Source organism: Vipera ursinii (genome assembly GCF_947247035.1).
Source record: "Vipera ursinii genome assembly, chromosome: 1".
NCBI classification, from domain to species: Eukaryota; Metazoa; Chordata; class Lepidosauria; order Squamata; family Viperidae; genus Vipera; species Vipera ursinii.
In genome coordinates, this window is record NC_139512.1 from 72,028,182 (window position 1) to 72,047,134 (window position 18,953).

General features: G+C 41.4%; 1 protein-coding gene across 4 annotated transcripts in view; it reads left to right on the plus strand.

The window, feature by feature from the left end:
* Nucleotides 1–18,953, plus strand: part of ACTN1 (actinin alpha 1) — a 129,306-nt gene that overhangs the window by 99,737 nt on the left and 10,616 nt on the right. For all 4 annotated transcript variants that reach the window (XM_083349163.1, XM_083349161.1, XM_083349164.1 and 1 more), the window contains 8 exons: nucleotides 423–515; nucleotides 2,723–2,953; nucleotides 3,923–4,070; nucleotides 9,481–9,631; nucleotides 10,555–10,663; nucleotides 11,903–12,043; nucleotides 13,927–14,109; nucleotides 16,824–16,958. In XM_083349163.1, the coding sequence (XP_083205289.1) occupies nucleotides 423–515; nucleotides 2,723–2,953; nucleotides 3,923–4,070; nucleotides 9,481–9,631; nucleotides 10,555–10,663; nucleotides 11,903–12,043; nucleotides 13,927–14,109; nucleotides 16,824–16,958 (1,191 nt within the window). The remainder of the gene's footprint in view (nucleotides 1–422; nucleotides 516–2,722; nucleotides 2,954–3,922; nucleotides 4,071–9,480; nucleotides 9,632–10,554; nucleotides 10,664–11,902; nucleotides 12,044–13,926; nucleotides 14,110–16,823; nucleotides 16,959–18,953) is intronic.

Sequence of the window (18,953 nt, forward strand, 5' to 3'; positions counted from 1 at the left end):
ATGACCATATGACTCACGTGGCATCATTATATGGTTTGCGCCAAATGCCGATCCTCATAATAATTGTTTTTAACTGGGGTCTGAATTCAGAGCTTATTGCTTTTCTTCCTCTTCCTTCCATTGGTTACTTCAGGCCCTTTTATCTTTGATTATTTGGTTTTAAAGGATGGGGGAAAAACACACTGCTTCAGGTTGGACAAGTTCACATTCAAATTGAAATTCTCAAAATGTGCCTCTTGCCCTAATCTCCCAGCAGCAGTGGTACTAAAGAATTCTTGAAATATTAAAAAAAATGGGACAAGTAACATTCTTTTAGAAATGGATTGGACTTTCTCTTATACTGAAATAGGAAGAAACATGGAACATCTTTGTTAATGATAGCATTTTTTCCCCCTCTTGTTCTCTTTCTCTCTTGTTAACAGGCTGAAACAGCAGCCAATCGTATCTGCAAAGTGCTGGCTGTGAATCAAGAGAATGAACATCTAATGGAAGACTATGAGAAGTTGGCCAGTGATGTAGGTAGCCTTGCTTTCCATTTCTTTGGTATAGCCAGGAGAGTTCTTTTAGAACAGTTTAATTTACTGGAGTGGAGCAGCAAACGTGCGAGGAAGGAAGAAACGGAGGAGCATTGTTATTTACAGCATGCTATTTTTATTATTAAGGGACGCGGTGGCTCAGTGGGTTAGGATGCTGAGCTTGTCGATCAGAAGGTCAGCAGTTTGGCTGGTTGAATCCCGAGTGCCACGTAACAGAGTGAGCGCCTGTTACTCATCCCAGCTTCTGCTAACCTAGCAGTTCGAAAGCACGTAAAAATGCAAGTAGAAAAATAGGGACCACTACGGTGGGAAGGTAACAGCGTTCCGTGCGCCTTTGGCATCTAGTCATGCCGGCCACATGACCACGGAGACGTCCTCGGACAAGCGCTGGCTCTTCGGCTTTGAAACGGAGATGAGCACCGGCCCCTAGAGTCAGAAACGACTAGCACGCATGTGCGGGGGAACCTTTACCTTTACCTATTTTTATTATTTAGTAGCTTTATATGGCCGCCTATTCCAGCTCTGGGCAGCGAACAATATTTTAAAAAGCTAAAGACATATAGAGTAAACATAAAACATCCAACAAGCAGGAAAAATCGTAAAAACACTAGTCCAACATTCAACATAATCAGAAGATGGGCTCTGTAAACCCAGGGTCCCAGGCTTCAGAACAGAGCCAAGTCTTCAAGGTCTTTGAGCAGGGCAACAGCAGCAGGACCAAACTTATCTCCAAAGGGATGATATTCTAGAATGCAGAGCCCATGAAAGAAAAAGCTCTCCTCTCAGCCCTATCAGCCAACACACCGTTGGGATCTGAAGCATGCTCCTCTTTACGGTCCAGATGGGACAGGTAGAGACAGCTGGAGAGCCCCTGTCCCAGGGAAGTCAGTATAGAATATAACAATCAAAATCTTTGTGAACAATTGCAATGGGGGTATGCCACTGCCATGGCTCTTGGGATGGTTCCTGGAACTGTGGCTTCATAGAAAATTTCCTCAGTATTTTATCCAAGTGGATTTTAAATCTATAAGGGGTACTGATAGCAGCAGTTCATACTACTAAAATATCTGAGTTCTCTAGTAATCTAAAAACAGTATGCATAGAACCAAGGTTAAGTAAAAAGGTAAAGGTTCCCCCGCACATGAGTGCTAGTCGTTTCCAACTCTAGGGGCCGGTGCTCATCTCCGTTTCAAAGCCGAAGAGCCAGCGCTTGTCCAAGGACGTCTCTGTGGTCATGTGGCCGGCATGACTAGACGCCAAAGGCGCACGGAACGCTGTTACCTTCCCACCGTAGTGGTCCCTATTTTTCTACTTGCATTTTTACGTGCTTTCAAACTGCTAGGTTAATTGATAAATATAATAACAGATCGTTCAGATTCAATCTGGAAGATAAACAGATGCACATTATGACCCAGAGTCAGCTTTGTGAGGTAAAGTAGACAGAAAAAAAACGGGCAGATGAGCTATTTCTGCTTTATTGTAGGATTACATTAACAGAATTCCCATCCTCTTTATAGCCCAAGAAGCTAGCGAGGGTCTCTTCTGAACCTCTTGCCTTGCCCACATTGCTTCAGGCTGTCTTTGACCATTCCCTTGGCTGCATTTCTTTGCCTTGTCTCCCAAGGTCATTCTCACATACCATTACATTCAGAGAATCTTTGGTCTTCTAAATGTTTCAGCAGTTATCTTTAATCAAGACAGTTCCACATGACCTGAAGAACTGCTGCCTCTCCGCTCATGCTGTAAATATACAAGTCATCTCTTCAGATAGGTCCCCACCTAATATTAAGCCTGCCTCCCAAAACCAGTCTCAGAGATGAATGAACAAATATGTCATGTGGCTGTAAAGACAAAAGGGAAAAAGGCTCCCTCGAGCTGAATTTAATGTCTCTCCATGTGATTTGCCTGGCAGTGGTAAAGAAGAGGTTTGTTGTGGCCTTCTTCCAGAATATTTTTAAGACTTCCCAATCTAGCCAGAGTCTTGACATTTCCCAATAACCTTCCATCCAAATAACTAGTCAGGTTCACTCAACTTAATTTGGGGGAACCGGCCAAGCTTGGCTGCGTGCTGCTACCTGCTAGGGAAGAAAATGCAAAATTTCCCAACAGAAATCAAAGCCAAATTTAGTACTAGCTATGATTTTAGTTTCCAGCAATTCTGACTTTTCCTTTCTTGGTATTTTCAGCTTTTGGAATGGATCCGACGCACCATACCATGGTTGGAGAATCGAACGCCTGAGAACACCATGCAAGCCATGCAGCAGAAACTGGAAGATTTCCGAGATTACCGCCGCCTTCACAAGCCTCCCAAAGTCCAAGAGAAGTGCCAGCTGGAAATCAACTTCAACACATTGCAAACTAAGCTGAGGCTTAGCAACAGGCCAGCCTTCATGCCTTCAGAAGGGAAAATGGTTTCAGTGAGTGTGTTAGATTAATGAGTTCATACACAATAACTTGGCAAAATGGGTTTCCTACTGTTACTGCTGCTTTCATGGGCCAGTGGAACTCAGTTTCCTACAAGTCAATGTATATTGGTTGCTATGGGCCTTATTACAACTTATAGTAGCCACAGATTATAAATTGCCAAGTGGTACTATTCTAACAGATTGTCCTTTCTAGCTATTTAGAAAACACACACACACACACACCCAGCTTCCCATGAATTAGCTTGAGCAGTAGAATGAGCTTCCATGGTCAATAAGGGACTTGAATCTGAATCTCTTTGTCCTATATCATGTTATACCATGGTGGCTGTTTTAGAACAGAAATCTCATAGCACCAAAGAATTATATATTAGAGAAGGCAGATGGCATCTTCCTAGATCAGGGGCATCCAACTTTAAAACCTGTGGATTCCAACTCCCAGAATTCCCCAGCCAGCATCCACATCTTAAAAATTGCCAAGGTTGGACACCCCTCCTCTAGATGATGACAGGAAGTGACCTCTTTTTAGACAAACTTAGATAAAGAGGAAACACTAAGAATCACTGGAGGGGATTATATTATCAAAATCTCTGAGCAAATTCTTCACCATCATATCAGTCCCAGGAGAGAAGTGAAAATACATTGCTCTGCAGGAGAATTTTAGGCCGTAGCAACTCAAAACATTTGCTAGGGAATCTCTCCAAATAATCTTGTTATCTGGCCCAGTTCTTTCTGATTACAGTAGTTAACTACCTTTAGCTCTGATCTTGTATTGTCTCAGATCTCCTAGCCAGAGCTTCATTATTTGCCTGCCGATCTATCTGCCAGTTATTGCCACCCATTCATAGTGTGATTGTAGAGACTCTCCAAACTTAATTCTCATAGTGTTGAGAAATATTTCAATTATTCTGAATCCATCTGCCTTTTCTTGATAGTGTTATATTTCTGCTGTGGTTACTGCAGGATATAAATAATGCCTGGGGTGGCCTGGAGCAGGCTGAGAAAGGCTATGAAGAGTGGCTGTTGAATGACATACGACGATTAGAACGACTGGAACATCTGGCACAGAAGTTCCGGCAAAAAGCTTCCATTCATGAATCCTGGACAGACGGTAACACAACATCTAAAAATGTCCTATTAGTATTAGAGATTTGTGTAGTCTAGACAAGATAGAAATGGGGAATGATAAAAACTATCCAGTTAGTAGGAACAAAACTTTGAGTGCTTTAACTTGCAGGAGTAATGCATATGCATTAGAAGGATAGAATAAAATTGTTTATCTACGTAAATGTCAGTATATTAATATATTATAGATACTTCACTAGAAGAACAGGGAAAAGCTTTCTACTAATAGAACTTTTAGGGTGACTCCAGATCCCAGTTCTTAAACAACCTTCCCACTCCAGCCAAAAAAAGCCCATTATTTGAGTTCTGTACATCTGCTTCGAAGGACCTGTGTTAGTTCATTATCCTATAATTTCAGTTGTTCATTTAGTCAAAGCATTTTTGAGAAGAAAACATTCTCTGTGCTTAATATACATTCAACAGTGACAAAGTTGTCCAATATTTATCTTCCCAGATCAAGTCAGGACATCCTGTAGTGAGTATCCTCTTCCCATTGGCTCCCAGAGGCAGGGCTAAAATATTTTAATCTTGCTTGGTGTGGGAAAGGGGGAGAGCGTCCAGGACCCCCTTAATTGAGTCACCATCCTTGAGCCAAGTGTTATTTTCAGCCTTCACTGGCTTATTATTGCTCCAGAGAGCCTGCAAAACACATTCAAACCACCACTAAGGGCAGGGAAGCGCTTGATTTGACCAGATAGCTCCATCAAGAAATTTGCCTCCTGGAGATTCTATAATTTTTAAACATCAGATATTCCCCACAGGAAAAGCCATGTAATCATTAATTGGGCCATGCCGCCTAGTCATCACCCATCCCACTGGAGTGTGGAGGGTATGGAACAATAAGAAGGGACAACTTGTGACTTTCTAGCCAGTTGTCAAGAGCAGGCCTCTCACTAGCCTGCAGCACCAGATGGTAGCTCCATAGATTCATTCCCATGGACAACCCCCAATGGATTCCCCTCCTCTTCCAGAACTTAAGGATGTAATAACCCCAGAATCAGCCTTTTGAGGCAGGCTAAGCCAAGAAATAGGAATTCCAGAAATGCTACTTTATTGTTACAGGATTTATTAACAGAGTCTTGAAACCTTGTCCAAGATTCTTTCCATCTAGTCTTATACCAAAGAAAATCAAGGCTGGAGTTCTTTTGAATTTCTTTCTTATGCTTTCCTGTGTCTCTGGACAAGGTAATATCTTTTCTAAGTCCTTCTTCAACAGCCCACTCCTTCTTTCTCCCCTTAATACACTCTTATACCTTCCCCAACCTGAAATTCCTTTACACCCAATGAAGTTGAAGAGCTCCCTCAAGTGGTGGCTCCCATCTGACTGAAAGACAAAAATGACAAGTACAAAAAATGGAAAGAGGGACACATAACTAAGGCTGATTATCAGCAGACAGCCAGAACATGCAAAGATGAAGTCAGGAAAGCAAAGGCTCAGAATGAACAAAGACTTACAACAGAAATCAAGGATAATTAAAAAAAAGTTTCTTTAAACATATTAATAACAAGGAAAAAAGTCAAGGAAACTGTAGGTCCACTAAAGAGAGAAGATGGCAAGGAAGTAACAGGCAATAGGGAGAAAGCAGAGCTGCTTAACTCATTCTTTGCATCAGTCTTCACACAAAAAGAAATTATAACCCAAAATACAAAAAAACAACCCTAATACAAAAGACAAACTAGAAACAAAAATTAAAATAAGCAAGAAAATAATAAGAGAGCTCCTATCCAACCCTGATGAATATAAATCACCTGGACCCGACAGATTACATCCCAGAGTTCTGAAGGAGTTGGCAGATGTTATATCAGAACCATTGCACCATATCTTTCATAAATCCTGGAGCACCGGGGAAGTACCTGAGGATTGGAAAAGGGCTGATGTTACCATCTTCAAGAAAGGGGGGGGGAACCAGACCCAGGAAACTACAGACCAGTCAGCCTAAGATCAACACCTGGGAAGATCCTAGAAAAGATAATCAAAAAACAGATCTGTGAACAACTAGAAACAAACAAAGTTATAACTGGTAGCCAGCACGGGTTTGTTAAAAACAGATCATGCCAAACCAATCTTATTTCATTCTTGGATAAAGTGACTAAATTAGAAGACCAGCAAAATGCTGTGGACATAGTATACGTAGATTTCAGTAAGGCATTTGACAAAGTAGACCACAATCTACTGCTTGGTAAGCTAGAAAAAGGTGGAATAATAGACATCACCACCAGATGGATTTGTAGCTAGCTGACAAGCTGTACTCAACGAGTAGTCCTCAATGGTACTACATCCACATGGAGAGAATTAAGCAGTGGGGTACCAGTTAGGCTCAATACTCTTCAGTATCTTCATCAATGACTTAGATGAAGGGGAACTAATCAAATGTGCAGATGACACTAAACTGGCAGGAATAGCCAACACCCCAGAAGACAAACTCAGGATCCAAAAAGATCTTGACAAACTTGAACAATGGGCCCTATCCAACAAAATGAATGTTAATGTGGAGAAAAGCAAAGTTTTACATTTAGGCAGGAAAAATCAAAGGTACAAGTACAGATTAGGTTAGACCTGGCTCAAAAACAGTAACTGTGAGAGGGACGTTGGAATCCTAGTGGACGATCACTTTACTATGAGTCAGTAGTGTGCAGCAGCCGCCAAAAAAGCTAATACAATCCTGGGTTGTATAAACAGAGGCATAGAATCAAGATTACAAAAAGTATTAGTACCGCTTTATAAAACCCTAGTATGACCACACCTGGAATACAGCAACCAATTTTGGTCACCATACTACAAAAAAGATGTTGAGACTTTGGAAAAAGTTCAGAGAAGAGCAACTAAGATGATCAGGGGCCTGGAGACTAAAACATATGAAGATGGGCTGCAGGACTTGGGTTTGGCTAGTCTAAAGAAAAGAAGAAATGGGGTGACATGATAGCAGTATTCCAGTATTTGAGGGGCTGCCACAAAGACGAGCGGGTTAAATTATTCTCCAAAGCACCAGATGGCCGGGCAAGAAACAATAGTTGGAAACTGATCAAAGAGAGGAGCAACCTGGAATTAAGGAGAAATTTCCTGACGGTGAGGACAATTAACCAGTGGAACAGCTTGCCTTTAGAAATCGTGGGCACTCCATACTACAGGTTTTAAAGAAGAGACCAGACAGTCACTTGTCTGAGATGGTATAGGTTGTCCTCCTTGAACAGAGGGCTGCACTAGAAGACCTCCAAGGTCCCTCACAGCTCTGTTCTATCTTACAGGAGAATCTTTACAGCCTTCTCACCAGATCCAACTCTCGCAGATGTCAGGCTGATGACCATGCTTAGTAGCCTGGGGAGTCTAGCAAAAGCAACAGCAAAGACCAAAATAAGCTTTCTGGAGCTGCATACAATACCTTCAACAAATTCCATATCAGGCAATGGGGAATCAGCATTTTAATTCAGCTAATGAAGGAAATAACTGAGCTCTATCCTGACTGAAGAAAATATACCATGGTTTATGGCAGAGTATGAATAAGGAATCCATGACATATCTGCATACTGGCTCAGTTGCAAAAACTGGTGAATGAAGTCTTGATCTCAGGGTGTTCAAGCAATTTGCTTTTTTATGTTTGGTTGACCACCAGTGCATCTTTGGTCAACTTCAACCAATTACAGGCTGGAAAGCTTCATTTCATGTTTTCCAGCCAGAGAAAAAAGGCCACAAATGTTTTTAATTGGCACCAAAGATCTACCACAGACTTTCTGCAACTCCTACTAATTGCTAATGCTCTCATTATTGCAATTATATGTGAGGAGAATGACAGGATCAGCTTCTGTTTCAAATAGCAAAGAGTTAGAGCTTGAGCTTGGGAGAAAGCTAAGCTTCCCAACTTAAAAAGGGTCAAGTAGCAAGATTAGCACAAATGCTCAGGAAGAAGGGCATTAATTCTCCTGGCCCCATGCCCCACAAGTGGAACTTTGTCTTATTACTCCTGGAATGGATATTGTGGATATCTTCCACTCTAGATTATCAAGAGTACAGTAGATCTCCTCTTGTTCGTATTTAAAACCTAGCTGCAAGTAACAGGGAAGAAATTCTCCATTTATTTATAGCTCAGTCGGTTTTAGTGATACATGCTAATCGGTTTGCAACCAAGCATACTGGAAATGTGCTAATTGCCTGTGCTTTTTTGCTGCTGTAGGACATTTGGTCTGCAAAGCTTTATTGACCCTGGTCTCCAGGTAGTTCAGAACTTGCATCAAATTAACACTTACCTTGGTGATCTTTGAAACTCTTACTGGATTACACCTATAAGACTTCCACGTGATCTTCCTCTTACTTCTTTAAGTCAGTTCTTACATTTCAGTCAAAGTTTCCTTTGGTGGAAATTGTGGCCAGTTTCACCGCGACAGCCCAAAAAAGAGAAATACACCTGAGGAAATACACCTGAGAAAGGTAAGCATAAAGTGTGATATATGACATTTGTACAACTGACGGTCCCTGCACATCTTCCCTCTACTTTGCCATGGCTGATAAAGTGGAAGCCCTGTCCCTGTGAAAGAAAATTGACATTCATGGTATGATTTAATGTACTATTTTCATACCGCAAAGTCAAGATGTCTTAGAATGGGACATATTTGGAGGCAGGGTATTATATCCAAAGCACCCCAAGTCCTTGCTAGGTGTCATTTAATAATAATAATAATAATAATAATATAAAGTTGGAAGGGACCTTCCAACTTTATATTATTATTATTATTATTATTATTATTATTATTATTATTATTATTATTATTATTAAATGACACCTAGCAAGGACTTGGGGTGCTTTGGATATAATACCCTGCCTCCAAATATGTCCCATTATAAGACATCTTGACTTTGCGGTATGAAAATAGTACATTAAATCATACCATGAATGTCAATTTTCTTTCACAGGGACAGGGCTTCCACTTTATCAGCCATGGCAAAGTAGAGGGAAGATGTGCAGGGACCGTCAGTTGTACAAATGTCATATATCACACTTTATGCTTACCTTTCTCAGGTGTATTTCCTTTTATGTCTCTTTTTTTGGGCTGTCGTGGTGAAACTGGAAAATTGGCTATCCTCTCCCACACTCAGCAACATTGAAAGATTTTTAGCATTCCAGTCCCACCTCTGGAATAAATGGAAGGAAGATAACCTCCAATAGGATAGCTTATGTCAGTGCCAGAAAATGGGGAGGGCTGAAAAATGATTGAACTTAAAGGGGATCAGACATAACAAAATAAACATGGTGGCTTTGAGTCAGTATTTCACAGAACAAACCTTATTTCTTACTAATATGATTAGCTGCTATAAAGGAACTTCTATTAGAAGATACTTCTTGTATAAATTGATCACTTTTAGGCCCTTTATTCATTCACCTTTGTTGTCCACCTCTTGATAGGCAAAGAAGCCATGTTGCAACAGAAGGATTATGAAACTGCCACCCTCTCAGAGATCAAGGCTCTGCTGAAGAAACACGAGGCATTTGAAAGTGACCTTGCTGCTCACCAGGACCGTGTAGAACAGATTGCTGCTATTGCACAAGAACTTAAGTATGACTTCCACATGCACGCTGTTTACTTTTTGCTGGTTGATGCTCTTCTTCTCAAATTCAATTCTGCTCCTTTTTAAAATCAGAAGTTTAGAGAAACACACACTTGAGCTCCAAAAAAAGAACTGTTGGGGTGAGAGAGGGAACTATGCACTAACAAACCATGGGAGACACATGGCTGGTGTGCATAGATTACATATTTCATCATTCATTTGTGAGACTTAATTTTGTCTGCAAGCTGAAATAAGGATATCCAAGCCCATAAATCAGCCCTCCTCAATCTAGTACTGTCATTCCAAGCATTCCCAACCAGCGTGGAAATAATAGTAATTATCTCTTGGGCATCAGGTTAACAAAGACAACTATCAAGAGGAGATTAATAATTTGCTTTGACCTGAGCTTAAATTAGATGGATATTTTTTATGATTTTGCAAACATTTACGTTGCTTCCAGTCTACCTTACATCCTAAGGATGTAATTAAGCAGGTATGGCTCATCTTAGCCTTTTGAGCTCAGCTAAGGCAGTAGAGGTATCTTCTCAGTGGGCAAGAGATAATTTAAGTTCAGGTACAATAGAATTAAATTTTAATTGGGTGTAGACAAGGCTGGTAACTACATCGCTCTTACTAGTACTTGGATTTTCATACAACCGATGACTAAGAAATTCAAGGCAGATAGAAAAAAAAATGGTGTGATTGGTGCTACATAATTATGGGGGATAAAAACTATGAAAACATGTCAGAAGAAATCTTTATGTGTAAAAGTATTCTGGACAAAGTGGTCAGAATGGATAGCAGGATTGGATCTTTGTGTGTCATCAGTTATTTACATTGTTTCATAAAATATTTTGTATCAATCTTCTACCAATGAGTTGGATAAAAGGTTTTTCTTTTCTCTCTTATTTTAAATTCTTATTTTTGTTAGTGAGCTGGATTATTATGATTCACCAAGTGTCAATGCCAGATGCCAGAAAATATGTGACCAGTGGGATAACCTTGGAGCTCTAACCCAAAAACGAAGAGAGGCATTGGAGGTAAAAGATGTTTACGCATTCTAGGCCTGCAATGTATTTTTTCCTAGTTTTTCTGAGTGTTCCTCTCTTAAACTTTGGGAGCATGCAAGTAAAAATTGACTTAATAATCCTCTGTGGTAGTTGCTAGGGGAAACTATCCAAGGTTTGGTACTTGGGCTCCCCTGATACTGCTGAGCTGTGAATATCATTTTCAGCAGCCCTAACCAATGGTGAAGATAGAGAAAATGGTATTGCAGTAATTCCGAAGAATCTCAAGCCATGATTCCCCAAATGTGGAAGGTAGTTTAAAAGTGGTTCTTTTAAAAGACTTTAGAAATCAAAGTTCTACCCATGTAACATTGGAAGATGTTTAATTGGATTCATAATAAGAACTTAATAGTAATTATCTGAAGGGCATCAGGTTAACAAAGACAACTGCCAAGTGGAGATTAAAAATTTGCTTTGACTTGAGCTCAAATTAGATGGATATCTAATTCTAATTTATTTGATTTCACTTTCTCAGATTTATATTTATATAATATTTATAATCTCAAGTCAGGAGATTCCATGTCATTTAAGTGTCAAGCAAATACAGTTTCTATTTTCCATGATCTTTATTTGGCACTTAGCTATTTCATTATTTATTGATTCTGTTTATTTCATGGAGAGTTTTATAATTATTTTGTGTTCAGGTTGTGGTAATTTCTGTTAAATGGTGATAGAGAAATTTAGAAGGAAGGAATGAAGAATGTGTACATTGCTGAGATCAGATTTTAAAGCTTATCAGACATTTGATACTATATGCAGAACTAATTTATTACATACACCCACACACACAACATAAGAATCTATGAAGTTTACTGTGAATTCCCCCATTTTTATCCTCAGAGTACCACTCCAGACCATTGCTTATTCTTTACATAAATTCAAATTTAATGTATCTGTATGTCTAGCTGGTTTGTGGACTGAGTAAGAGAGGAACATAATTTTGAAAATATCCTTCTTTAGAATAAAAGAAAAAAGATAAGCAAGAAAAATACCCCATTGATATAGTTATTAGGGGTGTGTGGTAAAATGTTCCAACCTTATCAAGATTGTTCAAAATTGGAACAATTCTGAGATGGATAGAGCAGGGCTGAACCACTTCTGGTAAGGTCAGAACATTTTGCATCTCACCATCTAGGTCGTTCATGGTTCAAAATAATATAATACTTACATTTTTATCTTATCGTGCATTATTTTTCTGTGGACTCACTACAGAGAACAGAAAAACTGCTGGAGACGATTGATCAGCTATATCTAGAGTACGCCAAACGAGCTGCACCTTTCAATAATTGGATGGAGGGGGCTATGGAGGACCTTCAGGACACCTTTATTGTCCATACAATTGAGGAGATTCAGGTATGTATGTTTGAAATACTACCTTTTCAGTCTCTGATTATGGTAGGTTCATTACATTAGCTGATTCTAACACTGTCTGCCAACAAGAAATAGCTTCTCTTCTCCCACAGAGACAGGCAAGTGACAGCAGCTATCCCTAAATGAATAAGCATTGGTGTCCATACCAGTCCATCTGTACCAGTCCATACCAGATATACAACTGGAAGCAAATGCAGAATATGAAGGAAAAAGAAGAGTTTCCCAGTCTCTTGCCCATGCCCCAGATCTACTTTTTGATATTTGTAGGGGTGGACAGGGGAGGCGGTGGCTCAGTGGGTTAGGACACTGAGCTTGTCGATCAGAAGGTCAGCAGTTTGGCAGGTCGAATCCCGAGTGCCGCGTAGCAGAGTGAACGCCTGTTACTCGTCCCAGCTTCTGCCAACCTAGCAGTTTGAAAGCACGTAAAAATGCAAGTAGAAAAATAGGGACCACTACGGTGGGAAGGTAACAGCGTTCCGTGTGCCTTTGGCGTCTAGTCATGCTGGCCACATGACCACGGAGACGTCCTTGGACAAGCGCTGGCTCTTCGGCTTTGAAACGGAGATGAGCACTGGCCCCTAGAGTCGGAAACGACTAGCATGCATGTGCGGGGGAACCTTTACCTTTACCTTTAGGGGTGGACAATCAGCCTAAATCAGTTTTTCTGATGATACCCCATGTGCCACTAAAGTAAGATGTCATGTTTCAGTAAAACTAGGGAGACAATTATACATGATAACCATTCTTCTTTTCCATGGGTCATTGTTAAGAGTATCATGTCAGAAGAGTGGGTATTAAGATTAAGTCATAATATGTATGTGCCAAATATGTTTTTCTTTTAATGCAGGGGTCCCCAACCTATGACCCACAGCCCAGTACTGGGCTGCAGCCTGTTGGCCACTGGGCCCCGGGAATAGCCGGTGAGCCCCACCCCACTTGTATTAGCACCTCTAAGCAGGCACTAGCAGCCCCATTTGCGCATCATGGGGACGCTAGCACCGCCGTGAGCGTCATGCAGATGCCAGCAGCCTGTTTGCACATGTGCACGGATGCCAGCATACGTGCCATGGGCGTGCGTGCGGCCCAGATGCACGTGGGCAGCAGTGCGCGTGCCAAGGGTGCATGCATACTAGCCCCAGCTTTGGGCGTGCACCCATTTGTGCATGTGTGCCGCGCACATGCACATTTCCCTGCTGCTCCCTTTCCTTCTGGGCCACCAAGCCAGAAAGGTTGGGGAACTCTGTTTTAATGCATACAAGTAAAATTCTTAAACCCAGATCTAATGCTCAAAGGAGAGATGAGCTATTTCATTTGAAAACATTAGTCTGGATATCTAAAACTGTCAATAGTTGGTAAGCCATGGGACATGTCTATTTTGGATGTCCCTGAACTTGATAGAATCAAAATGCAAGTTTGGCTGTAGTCTGTCATGGATTTTTGTTGAATGAATATGTGAATAAGGTAGCCTTAGTCAAAAATGCAGAGGTATGCTTTTATGTTTAAAAAAGAAAAAAAAATTATTCCTGCATCAGCAAGAATTAGCTGTAATCTTAAATTTATCCCTTAAACGATATAAAACTTTAGCTTCCAAGGTTGTTAAAGAGAAGGTATGTGTTTAGCAAACTTGTCTTATAATGTTTCTGGCATATCCTTAAGCAGCTATACTATAGGAAATTGTATTTGCACCAATTAAATTTTCTCTTTCCAAATTGTTTTTAAAAATTCTAATCTCTGTAAAAGAATGATGCCATGTGCTTCTCTGTTGATCTGTTATATATAGATTTTTCTGCGCTGTGCAAGGGTTTATAATCTTATATTTAAGAAAGTGTGTCATTTATCATGATTATGTAATTTTGTTTTGTCAGGGACTGACCACAGCCCATGAACAGTTTAAAGCTACCTTGCCAGATGCTGACAAAGAGCGACAAGCTATCCTAGGCATCCACAATGAAGTGTCAAAAATTGTCCAGACCTACCATGTCAACATGGCAGGAAACAATCCCTACACCACTATCAGCCCACAGGAAATCAATGGCAAATGGGACCATGTGAGTTGCTTTCAAGATTAAGCTGTTTGTCTCTCTGGGCATTCTGGCACTTTTTAGTGGTTCATTGCTTGCATCTTCTTTGTGGAGTAAATCTTCCTGAGTTCAGTGGGATTTTATACTGCATAAGTATATATTAGATCTGCAACTTCTGTGTAAATTCTCTCAGGTGCCCAATATTTTGTGCAACTTTTCTGTTGCACATCTCTTGTTTTATAGGAAAGAAATCTTTGATGTTGATTTTGGGGTGACTTGCTCCCTCCTGAATCAGGAGGCGAGGGAGGAGCCCCTGCAGGGTCGTGCCGAGGAGTTTAGTCAATATCTGGTGGATAAAATCGCTCAGATTCAGGCCAGCTTGGACTCCGACTGGGCAGAGTCTGACGATGGGGAATTGAGCGGTCTTGGGAACATTACTTGGGAAGAATTTGATCCTGTGACTCCGGAAGAAGTGGACAGGATCATGGGGAGGCTGAGTTCCACCACGTGTTTATTGGACCCATGCCCCTCCTGGCTGGTTTATGCAGCCCAGGAGGGGACATGAGGCTGGCTCCAGGCGGTAATAACTGCTTCTTTGAGAGAGGGTAGCTTCCCTGCCACCTTGAAGGAGGTGGTGGTGAGGCCCCTCCTCAAGAAGCCTGCCCTGGACCCAGCCATTTTGAACAACTATTGTCCGGTCTCCAACCTTCGCTTTTTAGCGAAGGTTGTTGAGAGTGTGGTGGCACATCAGCTTCCTCTGTTCCTGGAGGAAGCGGATTATCTGGACCCCTACCAATCGGGCTTTAGGCCCGGATACAGCACGGAGACGGCATTGGTCGCACTGGTGAATGATCTCTGGCGGGCTCGGGACAGGGGTTGCTCCTCTGTCTTAGTCCTATTAGACCTCTCAGCGGCTTTTGATACCATCAACCATGGTATCCTACTGTGGCGCCTCAGGGGGTTGGGAGTGGGTGGCACTGTTTTACAGTGGTTCTCCTCCTACCTCCTGAGTCGTTCGCAGTCAGTGTTGGCAGGGGGGCAGAGGTCGGCTTCGAGGCCTCTCGTTTGTGGAGTCCCTCAGGGGTCAGTCCTCTCGCCCCTTCTGTTCAACATCTATATGAAGCCGCTAGGTGAGATCATTCGTGGTTTTGGGGTGGGGTATCATCAGTACGCTGATGATACCCAGCTTTTTATTTCCACCCCAGATCAACCCGGTGATGCCCTCGGCGTGATGTCCCGTTGCCTGGAGGCAGTGAGGGTCTGGATGGGGAGGAACAGGCTTCATCTAAATCCCGACAAGACCGAGTGGCTGTGCATACCGGCATCTCGGGTTGTCCACTCTATTCCATCTTTATCTATAGGGGGTGAGGTGTTACCCCCCCATAGATAGGGCTCGCAACCTGGGTGTCCTTCTTGACTCACAGCTCAGTTTAGAAGATCATATAGGAGCTGTGACCAGGGGGGCTTTTGCCCAGGTTCTCCTGGTGCGCCAGTTGCGGCCCTATTTGGACCGAGATGCCCTACGCACAGTCACTCATACACTCGTGACCTCTCAGATAGACTCCTGCAACGCTCTCTACATGGGGCTGCCCTTGAATACCACTCGGAGGCTCCAGCTGGTGCAGAATGCGGCCGCGCGAGTTGTGATGGGGGGTCTCCCGATACTCCCATGTAACACCTCTGCTCCGCGAGCTACATTGGCTTCCAGTTGTCTTCCGGGTGAGATTCAAGGTGCTGGTGATGACCTATAAAGCCCTAAATGGCATGGGCCCGGATTATTTACGGGAGTACTTTTTGCTGGCGTTAACTTCCCATCATCCTGTGCGCTCCCACAGAGAGGGCCTCCTCAGGGTGCCGTCGGTCAGGGAATGTCGACTGGCGGCCCCCAGGGGGAGAGCATTCTCTGTGGGCGCGCCTGCCCTCTGGAATCAGCTCCCTGTTGAGCTCTGGATGGCTCCTGACCTTCGCTCTTTTCGCCGCGACCTGAAGACTTGGCTATTTGAACTTGCTGGCCTGGACTGAGGGTTTGGGATTTTAGATTTTAAATTTTAAATTTTAGAACGTGTTTTATTGTTTAGGACTACTTGGTTTAATTTATTTTAATTTTTGTATATTATGTGTTGTATATAGTGTTTTAATTGCCCTGTACACCGCCCCGAGTCCTTTGGGAGAAGGACGATATATAAATTCAAATAATAATTAAATAAATAAAAGCTAATTCTGAATTATGTCTTACTCTTGACCTGTCAAAGGATAGGTATTTACTGAGAGGCATGATGGATTAAACCAGCCTTTCTCTATCTGTTGCCCTACAAGTATTAATAATGCAGATACCAGAATTCTTAGCTAGCATGGCCAAAACCTGGGAGATTTCAGTAGAAGTGGTCTGAATATTTTTGATAGGTACTAGATTGTGGAAAGGTAGTTGTAGCTATTAGCGTTATTGCAGATAAAAAATGATTTATTTGGAATTTATATAGTTTGTACTGGCTGATCTTGTACTGGAATTTATATATAGTTTGTACTGGCTGATCTCCTAATGTGTTTAGTGCGTGCCCCATCTGTGGAGATTGTATTATCTGTGGGTGTGAGTTCAGTTAAACCGAAGACCCTATGGTAATAATGGTTTTATTTTCAGTCAATGTAGCAAATATTGCTTCACCTATTTCAGAATCCTTTTTGTTTGTTCACGTTTGACAATACTGAGCAAAAGATTCTGTATTTTTATATTTTTGCTAAAGGTGAGACAGCTTGTACCCAGGAGAGATCAGGCCCTGATGGAAGAACATGCACGCCAACAGCATAATGAGAAACTCCGCAAGCAATTTGGGGCTCAGGCCAATGTCATTGGGCCCTGGATCCAAACCAAGATGGAGGTAAAACCTGGATGTTTAATTGGATGCTTTTCTGCTGAAGAACTTACTCTATTGAAACATAATCCAAAAAGAGAAAGAAAGATCTAAGCTGCTTCCATAGTTGATTTGGGGACATTTTGAGCCCTGCACACTAGCTACACTCTTTGGGGATTAATGCCCTTACTTCATAAGGCGCCATTGATCTGGGGGAGGTTTTCGGCTGCTGATCTTCAGCTGCTACTGCATAAAAAATGCTGAAAGAAGGTATTGTAGAGGTGGGGCTTCCAGTTAATATGGTGAGATGAGAAGCTGAGCCTTGCAATAGCTCCTCTATTAAAAATAAGTTAAATATTCTACTTCTGGCCAAATTTATGTCACAGTTAAGTCTGTTTGAAAAGCTACTTTACAAAAATGTTTAAGGGACTTGACTTATCATAACATTATCACTGCACGGAAAATGCCATATTGTAGCAATTCTTCTGGTGCTGATGGTTTCCCATGGTGGCAACTGTTGCCTCATCCTCATCCTGGCTTCTTTAGTCTTCTTCTGAAGACAGGGGTCACCCAGCACTTGGCTGTCATCCCCTGTCCTCTTGCAAATAAAGGTGATCTTTGCCTACACCACAAAATGTGATGAGGCAACAAAGCGTACGGTTGGGAACAATTCTTGCAGGACAACACACTTTCAGGCTTCATAAATATTGATTTCATATTTGTTTGCTTACAGTAAAAGCTCATAGATTATATTAGCTACTTTATTGCAGGCACCAAAAAGTCATTTACACACAAAAGCGTTCCTGAATATATATGGTTTATATATACACTCTAGTTCTTTACTTCACAGTCTTTTGAATCAACAGAAATTCGGCTGTTCTCTTCCAAGCCTTGACATCAGTCGATTATGTTTTCGACTTCACCAGCTTCTAGCCTTATAAACTATCCTTGGAAAGTTTGGAGGGACAAAATGCCAGCTCTTCCATTTGCTTATTTTTAACCCAGGGTCTCTATTGTCATGAAATGTTTAAGCATGCGCTAGTAGGAGGGATACTTAATAACTATGAAATTATGAGATAGACATGCCATTTTTGCATTTTGTATAGAGATGCAGCTTACTGACTCTGCACTTGATTAGATATAGTGTGCAATCTAATACTCCTTTCAGCTTATCTATAGAAGAGCACTGTCCCAGCACCGTAAGCAATTTTAGTATGGAAATTCCTCTGGTGAGTAGCTATCTAGTGCTTTCCCTTCCTCTGAAGTAAAAAAGCATATCGTTATATAGAGGTATTTAATGGCCAATGCCAAAAATTCTTATTGCTTATAGATAAAATTGTGGCATTTTTTAAAAAAATCCAAAAAAATTGGACCCTGCTTATTCTGACACTATAAGATAGGCACACATCACAGAGTGTAGAATGATCCTTTGCCTTGTACAGTCCCTCCATGTTTCATTTGCTTAGATAGAAGAAGCACACTTTTTTCAGATAAACATGAGAAACGTCCCATTTATTCTTGACTCTTACATGGGATCAAGAATTGAGGAGAAAAACTGTAAACCTGAATCCCGCTCTCATTTGTACCATTCTCATGGAATTGGAATAGCATCTGAATGGGCCTTTATGATCAATTGGTTTCATATAATCAGCAATAAATTCATTATGCCACCGCCATTATGAACTAGGCAAGCCAAAATAATTTCAGCAGAATACTGAGGCCACATCTGTTTGTCCACAGAGCATTGGTATTCAGAATGATCTCTTCAGAAATCTTTTTGGGGGAATTTGACCAAGGATTGTGGACAAATGAACACGAGACACATGTTGGGGCCACATTGAGCTTTTGTATTTTAAGTATATTTTTTCAGATTTGATCCTTTTTAATTAGCTTTTGATTAACTTTATAATGGCTCACAATTGGATGCATCTCTACATTGACTGCAAACCATCTTGTGTGCTTTGCCTTTTATTGCATTTTGCAATAATTTCATTGCCTCTATTGCATTTTTATCTGAAAAGG